Source organism: Cyprinodon variegatus, unplaced genomic scaffold (assembly GCF_000732505.1).
Source record: "Cyprinodon variegatus isolate N-32 unplaced genomic scaffold, C_variegatus-1.0 Scaffold1194, whole genome shotgun sequence".
Taxonomy (NCBI): domain Eukaryota; kingdom Metazoa; phylum Chordata; class Actinopteri; order Cyprinodontiformes; family Cyprinodontidae; genus Cyprinodon; species Cyprinodon variegatus.
Genome location: NW_015151647.1, coordinates 152,288 through 160,857, shown reverse-complemented (window position 1 = coordinate 160,857; position 8,570 = coordinate 152,288). Strand labels below are relative to the sequence as shown.

Below are 8,570 nucleotides of genomic sequence, written 5' to 3'. Positions count from 1 at the left end.
CTTGAAAGCTCGCGAGATCAGGATGGTCTCACGAGGCTAGTTTCCATATCCTCTTTAGCAGAGTTTGTATTTTGAAAAGGTTTTGTGAATTGCTGTAAGTGGTTTCAAATTTTGCTTTTCCCATCAAGCTCTTCAAATGCCACAAATTCAAAAATCCACACAAGAAAAGTGCTGACAGAAACACATCTAATGTGTTACTTACCCAGAAAGCCATTTGCTTCCCACAGTCCAGGTCCATTGGTAACGCCGGGCATGGGAGCAAAAGTACCCAAAACCAAGGTGGCAATGCCCAGATCAGTGTCAACATCCACATCTGAACTGTTGTGTCGCACCACTAAGGCAGAGGCTGGGGTGGGAGGGATTAGTGGAATTGCTGGAGTGGTTTGAGACTGATGAAGTTCTGAGGTTGATCTGCTTTGGTTCTCCACCTCCAAGGATGGCCCTGTCTCTCTGAGAGAAGGGACGACTGTCTTCCTACTGCTAGGCTCCTGGGGGGAGATTCTTCTTGTCGGAGGTGCAGGGCCAGTTTTGGATGAACTGAAGTGAGGTGAAGTGCTGGTGTCAAATGTCTGCATAACTGGTGTTGTTGAAATGGTGGTTATTTTCATGGCATTGGGCATCGGTGTGGATGTTTTTCCAGGTGCAGGAGGCTGTGCTGTTTTTATAGCATGTAGAAGCGAGGCGGGTATCTTTGCAGACAAAGAAGGCATAATGGGTGTTTTAGTGTTATTCTGGGACGCATCAAGCTTTTTTATGGAGAGGGGCACTGGGGCGGTTTTGTAAGGACTGGGAGTTGTGTTGATAGTTGTTTTTTTGGTCGGTGAAACTGCAGTTTTACCAAAAGCTGTGGGCAAAGACTTTGTTTTACTTTTCTGTTTATATGGAGGTGGTTGAGGTGGATCTGGTTTGGATACCTTAGCCCTGTGGTCAGTGGGTAGGCTGGGCTTTTTAAGAGCTCTAGCAGAAAATGTTTTGATGGGGACCACTGTTGTTGCTGCTGTGGTGGCGGTAGTGTCAGTAGTTGCAGGTTTCATAGTGGTCAGAGCCTGAGCTGCTTCATCTACATCTGGTTTGACAACGACCAAAGAAGTGACTGGGGTAACAAAGTTATATTTAAGGGAGAGATTAACGGCTTTGTCTGCCAGTAAGCGTTGGGCTACAGGGTCAGTTGTATTGAGTTTGGCCAGCAGCAGCTCTTTGATGGTGAAATATGCCCAGAGACGACTCACAAAATTAGACACCCCTTTCAACTCTTCAGAACAACTTAAAAAAACAGTACTTCCGTTTTCCTTTGTACTGGAAACAAGCACGTTATCCTCTAGGTTTATGTTCTGCTTTGAATCAGTTGCTGTGACTGAAACTTTAAAGTCTTTTACTCCAGGTTTGACCTTCCCCGCCACGACTAACTCCGAACCTTGGAAGTAGTTTGGGAACAGGGAGCGGGTGACATCAAACGCTTGATCGTCCATGTAGGAAAGCTGGACATCGGATAGTAAAGGACTGGCCACTTCATCGTAGAAACCCTTGAGCTGCAAAGCTGCGTCTGCTTCCTCATACACCATCCTGGCCACACCTCGGTTTTCCAGAGCCAGGCGTTTAAGAAGAAGGAAGTCAGCGTCATCGCCGAAGGCAATGCCAAACAGAGTAGCTGAGCCCAATGCCTTCTTGGCGTTGTTAAGGATGGTATCACCGGACGTTACCCCCGTGGTTGCTTCACCGTCTGTCAGAAAGATAACCAGCGGGACCCGCTGGGAAGCAAGACGGCTAGACGACGCAGAGGATGAAGGGTTAACAAGCTGGGCTGCTGACAGCAGAGCCGCGTTGATGTTGGTCCCTAATATGACACCGTGGACAAAATAGACAGTCAGTTTTACAAAGCAAAAGAACATTCATCGCAAAAGATCTGATATTGACTCACATCCTTCTGCGATAATTCTCCTCACAAACTCCTTGGCCTCTCGTACGTTCTGCCGAGTTGCTCGCACTGTTCGGCCTTTCTTCCAGGTGTGAACCTTGTCTGAGAAGGTTATGATGTTAAAGTGGTCTCCTTCTCTAAGGTCTCCAAGGATGGTATTCATTGCCTGCTTTGTCTACTGACAGAAAACCAATAGTGTTATTGAATAATTGTTATCTGAAACAAAAGAAACTAGGAAACTTTAGCAAGTTAGACCATTGTAGATCTTTCCAAATGTGCTCTCCTCTTTACCTGCTTTATCTTGGTGCCTATCATAGAGCCACTGATGTCAATGACAAATATAATGTCCTTGGGAACCACTGGAAGCCCCCTTGGTGCAAAGTAATGCACAAAGTAGCCATCATACACCTAACAGAGGTGAAATGTTAGTGATTCAGTGAGATTTGGGTGACATTGAAAAGCCAGGAGAGGAAAGATCCTGCGGACCTGAACGTCGCCCATTGGGTCTGTGAGATCCACGTCATACTGAACAATGAAGTCTGCGTTTAAGCCCTTGGAGGATCCACTGTTTTGCTGCTGTAAAGTTGGGCTGTAGTGAATCCTAGCACAGCGATCGCTCTGCTCGACCCGAGTGAAGGGAGGGGAGGCTGGGTCACCTGTGGGAAAGCAGTTTGATTAGCCTAATTAAATTATTCAATACCATAGATTATATTGGTATACTATCAATATTTAGTTATATGCACATAATATAATTATTGATAGATAATTTATCTGCATTAATCAGTGAGCAATAGAAGGAAAACTAACAAATTATCAGCACTGATATAAAACTCTTTATGTTGGTCTAATTTTGTTTATTTTATTAACAACAAAATGTGGGTCAGGAAAAAAGTTTCCCTTTGCTGAAGTAATGAACCTACAGAAAAATTACAAAAGCAAAAAAATTTAATGATTTATTAGTAAGAATCATCATTGATAATAAGGCCTGTTAAACCCTAAATACCTACATTGTTAAAGAGAACAGACATGTCTACTAGAGATGTCCCGATCCAGGTTTTTGCACTTCCGATCCAGGTTTTTGCACTTCCGATCCGATACCGATATTGTTTTTGGACTTCCGATCCGATACAGATACTGGCCGATACCAGCCTATCCGAGCATGTATTTAAGTTAAAGTATTTAGCCTTAGTTGTAAGACTGATGTTGAAAAGGGTTTTAGTACTCTTGATAACATCTAGCCAGCTAAATTAGGTGAGATTGAATAAAACACAATGCTTGGTAACAACAAACTTACCTGTTTATTAAGAGATAAACACAAACTGGACAAAATTATGAATAGCAATTTGAAATTGCACAGTGAACAGTAAAACCGTAAACAGTTAAAGGTGCAAGTATTACTGTAAGTTTTAATAAAAATGCAAAACAGGGGAACACTGGCGCAAAATAGTGGAATGGATCGTTTCAATCGGCGAAACTGGAAAATACGGACCGGATTTTTTTTTAAAAACTGGATCGGCAGTCTAGATCGGCATTTTACATGCTTTGCCGATACGCATTTTTTTGCCAATATCGGCGTCCCGATCCGATACGTGGATCGGATCGGGACAAGCCTAATGTCTACTCCATTAATTATAGTTTTTGCTTTTATTTTTAATGATATATTTCATCCCTATCTACTTAGTGGTGCAGTGGGTAGCACTGCTGCCTTGCAGCAAGAAGGTTCTGGGTTTGATTCCCGGCCCAGGGTCTTTCTGCATGGAGTTAGCATGTTCTCCCTGAGCATGTGTGGGTTTCCTCCCAAAAACATGACTGTTGGGTCAGTTGGCTTCACTAAATTCTCCTTAGGTGTGAGTGTGGTTAGACAGATTGTGTGTTTCTGTGTTGCTCTGCGATGGACCGGCGACCTCTCGCACATTGAGAGCTGGAGCACCAGCATCCCTCGCAACCCCAACAGGGATAAGCATGAAGGAAAATATTTCATCAGAAGTAAGTGTTGTTGAAGCAGAAAACCCTTTTTGCTTCAGGAAAAAAGTTATAATCTCTATAAAATCCAAAATACAGCAAAACCAAAAAACAGGAGATGTGAGGGAAACACATAAGGAACAAGGAACGACGAGAAACCAGCAATGAGAAACTGCATAAAGGGGTTATGAACGGGAGAGTGAACAAAAACTGGGCTAATCAGCAGATGAGGAGCAGGTGTGGATGGAAGAATCTAGAAAATAGCTAATGGAAGGAGACTGAAACAAGGGGGCAACAGAGGGTAAACAAGAAATACATAAAAACTCAAATACAACCAGAAAATACACAAAATGGAAATGAAATCAATGAAAAATCAGAAAGAAAACTTTAACAGCACCAAAACCATTACATTAAATAACCGAGTTAGTCCCACTGTGAGAGACTAGCCCAAGGCGACAGCAGCATAAAAGTTACAACATATAAAGCACTTAAAATATAAACATAATAGGTATTCAGCCAAACTGATATTGTCTGACTTCCTGTTATTTCCCAAGATGCTTTGCGGCATGATCTAGATCCTCTGTGGAGGAGGAAGTGTCCTACGTATATACAGTGCTGTCTTTAAATTTTCATGTTTAATTAACTTAAATTTGATTTTAAAATGAAGTTGAGTTGGTTAGCATGATTAGTATCAATGAGCTCAAATAACATTCATGCAATTTACTAATATTAAACCAAACTAAAGAAGCATAATTAACCCTTATTAGCATCTCTTAACTTCTGCAAACTGAAAGCTATGATGCTTGACTTAATGATCCTAATTCGTTTGTGTTCATCGTTGTGTCAAAAATAAATATATATTGTTCTTTGCATTAAATTTACAAAGTTTAGTGGAACTAGTTAACTTTCAATGATTGATAAATTCAACATGTCATTAAGCAGGCTTAATTTCTGTCCATAAATCCAATATTATGACATCCGTATGCTCCAAAGCAAAGGAACTGTTAGGATAATTATCACTGAGGATGTATGAGTTTATCACACCTTAATATTAGCTGCCTGTTGTGTTTCAGAACTCATATATTCCCCAGTAGTTTATCTAATTAGGCCAGTTCCTCTGTCTGGATATACAGTTATAATCTTAATAATTTTGTCCGTGGCAAAGATTTGAGAATGGAATGAGAGCGGTGTCCTTCTGCTAAGAACAAAATGTAATATTGGGATATGGCTGGAGCCATGGCTGTCTCCTCATCTGCAAACGTGTGTGATGTAATGATGTGATGATGTGGCCGAATGGAGTTGTATAAAATGCCTTTTTAACTGTTAATCGGGGCCACTTCCCAAGCAGTTAGCCTGGTTGGTGAGCAGCTGCCTTCTGTAACTCTAAACAACTTCTCTGATCTGAGTAAGATTACAATTTATATCAAAATCTGTTGTCATATCTCCTGGTTTTTCAATACATATACGTTATGAAGTGGTATTTAAAGAGTTTGCCCTGAGTGATTTCTTTTCAGGAAAAGAACCGGAGTGAGAAAGCTCCAAGGTGTCGACACAGAGCATTCCTTTAACAGAACCAAACCTGTTGGATGTATTTATTCATTTATTGCAATGTGATTTTTCTTTATGTAAACCAGGGCATTAATAAAGTTTTTTTCTTTTGATATGTCTGAAATGTTAAGAACTTTGCTTTTCATTCCTTTAAAGACAGTTAACCTGAAGCAAAGTCTTTTATAAATGGACCTCCTAGTTATATTTGCTGCCAACTCACCCTGGGCTGTGTTTGACAGCAGTCGGCTGGTCTTTAGAGGTAAAACTCGGACGAAGCTGATGCCCGTCCTCTCGTGGATGCTGATGTCTAACGTGAGGTTCTGCACGGCTTGCCCCGGTCTCAGACCTAAGCTGAGCTCGTAGCGGCCGAGTCGACGAGGCAACAGCTCCTCGTAGGTCAGGAGGAAATTCACCCGAGTTCCAGGCGGCACGCTCACCGCTACGCGAAACTTCTCAGTTTCCCTTTCTCTGCAATTATAAAACGTACAGGGCAGGTCAAAGGTCAGGCAGTTTGGAGAAGCTCTCTAAGCTAAAGATGGTACATTTTTTCAGTCCTTAAAAAGAAAAACAAACAAACTAACTTGGTAGCGACCAATCCGGCTGATTTTCCTTGCTTCTTAGCGGCGTCGTAAATTTTCCTGGCTGCAGCTCTTTCCTTCACTTGGGCCACATACACCTTACCATTGGAGGCACTGATGGGATAGAAAGAAGCAGGTCTCTGTGTTGCATACAGTAGATGGATTATGTTACGCTAAGCGCAGAAATTTATTTTATTTTACCTCTTGTGATTCTAGAGCGGCTAGAAAAGCTGCCTCAACCCCGCTTGTTTACAGACGGAGCTCATGCCGTATCAGGAAAGTGGTTTATGAATGCAGCAATGTTCAACATGAAGCAACATTAAGCAAGTGTGACCTTTATAGGCTGATGATGGTTGGTGTACCACACCTCTAAATAATGTTGACCAGAACCATTTTGAAAATTCCCTTTGAAGATCAATGATGTCACGTGACAGGGTGTCATTTTAGGGTTAGGTCGTTTAAATAAATATATATATAAAAAAAAAAGGTGTAGCTAAAATAAACCAAGGGGCTTGAAGTGGGTCTTGTTTGACACAGCACAAAAGAGTAGGAGCACAGAGTGGAAAATGGGTGGTGGTGGGGGAGTATTTATGCGTGTGGCTGGCTTAGGGGCTGAGGAAATGACTGAACATCAGTGACCCATACACAGAACACAGACGTCTTAGTTTCACACACAGAAATGCCAAAGAACCTACGTAATATGTCTGCCACAGCTATTTCCCTCAAGGTATCTAGAGATATTGCTGTGTCGGTCCTCTGTGTGTGAAAATATTCACGCATGTTGAGGGGGAAAAAACCCCTTCATGCCCCAAGCTCACATACACTTAAAATATTGAATCCACATCCAAAGTCTTCATGCACACAGTAGGTGTAAGCGTGTGTAGACTGAGTGTATAAAAAACTGGCAGGTTGCCTCAGTAAACCATGTGGGGAGAAAAAGTGGCGGCCTGGGCAAACCTTGGTCATTTTCTCTGCTAACTTTCTGACTGCTCGTTTACAAAGCCCGGTATTCATGAAGCTTCTGGGTTCCCCTCCTCCTGACCTGCTTCCGCTCCCAAATCCAGCAAATTCAACTTGTTTATTTTATTTATATTTAGCATTTTTGAAGTAGAGAGGGGCACATGGATAACCCTGTGTATAAATATATATATTAGAGCTGCAACTAATGCATGTTTTGATAATTAACTAATGAAGATTATTTTTTTTTATGAAATAATTTATAAATGGAAAGCAATAGATGGTTTTATAAGCTTTTATAAAGAATTTACACCAGTTGAAGTTAAAACAATGCCCTTTGAGGAGCTCTGAATGGAGCATATTTACAGACTATTTTTGCACGCCATGCAACACTTTACTTGGATTTATCACTTTATTTGGATTTAGTTTTTACATATGCATAGATATANAAATATCGGATATCGGCCAAAATCCCAATATCCTGCATCCCTAATCAGGAGTGCAGGTGAACTTTACAGTCTTTTAAAAAAAAAAACAGAATAGCATTTTTATCTTCATAGAACGTCATTGAAAGTGTTCCTGGTTTGTTTCCAGGTGAACGAGGGTCACTGGCACTGGGGGGATTACACGGTGCAGATAAACAGCGCCTTCTGCACTGGAATCTATGGGATGTGGAACCTGTACGTCTTCGCCATCATGTTCCTGTATGCACCTTCGCACAAACGCTACGGAGACGAGCAGTCCAGTGGGCAGTGCATCACGGGTAACTATGTGCTCTGAACTCTGACAGTGATTTGGATTAATGGGGGGGGGATCAGCAGGTTCTTGTTGTATGTGTGTTAAAAAGTATCACTAAAGCTGTGGGGGGGGGGGTTCCCAGGGTAAAGACGGCTCTTTGGCTTCAGACGGTGATGCTGATGGAGGCTAGGCTCGCTTCCAGTGCGGAGGGAGGGGGGGAAAAGTGCGAGGAAGTAATGAAAACCATCCATCCATCCCGTCTGAGACGAGCGGAAAGTGCTGGAAGTTTTGGAAGCTCTTTTCAAATTCTGCTCGTGTTTAAGCTGGAAGTGTTTATGCAAATGGGAACCAGTAAAGCTGCCTGGTTTGCAGGAAGTTGCTGCTAAAAACAGAAGATAATCCAGAAACTGATGCAGATCTGTAGATCTTTCACTCACAGACCTCTTGTTTCCTGTCGTTTAGATTTAGGTTTAAAGCAAAAACCTTTTAAAGGAGGTGTAAGTTGATTCGGCTTCCTATTGGCAGCAATTCCTGCAGCGCCGACTCACTCAGGCTCATATTCACTGCAAAAACGATCTAGAAATAAGTAAAAATTTCTCAAATTAAGTGTATTTACCCTTGATTTGAATGGGTAAATTTGATAATTTGCCAATGGAATGAGTATTTTTACCCTTAAAATAAGATAATTAGATAAAATGCACTTGAAATAAGACAATGCAAATGTGTTTTCTTATTTTAAATCTAAATTGTCTTGTTCCTTTGGCAAAATGTCTCTTTAATCTCCTCAATTTAAGAACAAATGCACTTATTTTAAGAAAAACTGACTTTTCTAGATTTAGATTTTTTCCAGTTTTGGATCATAAACTGTTTTT

The 8,570-nt window shown here is 41.4% G+C and overlaps 1 protein-coding gene and 1 long non-coding RNA gene across 2 annotated transcripts in view; one reads left to right on the top strand and one right to left on the bottom strand.

Annotated features, from left to right (window-relative positions):
* The window catches only part of itih6 (inter-alpha-trypsin inhibitor heavy chain family member 6), an 18,040-nt gene extending 11,771 nt beyond the window's left edge, over nucleotides 1-6,269 (bottom strand). Inside the window, exons 1-7 of the mRNA XM_015401217.1 lie at nucleotides 6,261-6,269; nucleotides 6,007-6,176; nucleotides 5,646-5,893; nucleotides 2,402-2,571; nucleotides 2,207-2,323; nucleotides 1,919-2,090; nucleotides 203-1,834 (exon numbers count right to left, since the gene is read on the bottom strand). Coding sequence (XP_015256703.1) covers nucleotides 203-1,834; nucleotides 1,919-2,090; nucleotides 2,207-2,323; nucleotides 2,402-2,571; nucleotides 5,646-5,893; nucleotides 6,007-6,176; nucleotides 6,261-6,269 — 2,518 coding nt within the window. The remainder of the gene's footprint in view (nucleotides 1-202; nucleotides 1,835-1,918; nucleotides 2,091-2,206; nucleotides 2,324-2,401; nucleotides 2,572-5,645; nucleotides 5,894-6,006; nucleotides 6,177-6,260) is intronic.
* Nucleotides 6,270-7,555: 1,286 nt separating this feature from the next.
* LOC107102056 overlaps nucleotides 7,556-8,570 on the top strand; it is a 3,539-nt gene continuing 2,524 nt past the window's right edge. Inside the window, exon 1 of the long non-coding RNA XR_001482110.1 lies at nucleotides 7,556-7,723. This is a non-coding gene — a long non-coding RNA (uncharacterized LOC107102056). The remainder of the gene's footprint in view (nucleotides 7,724-8,570) is intronic.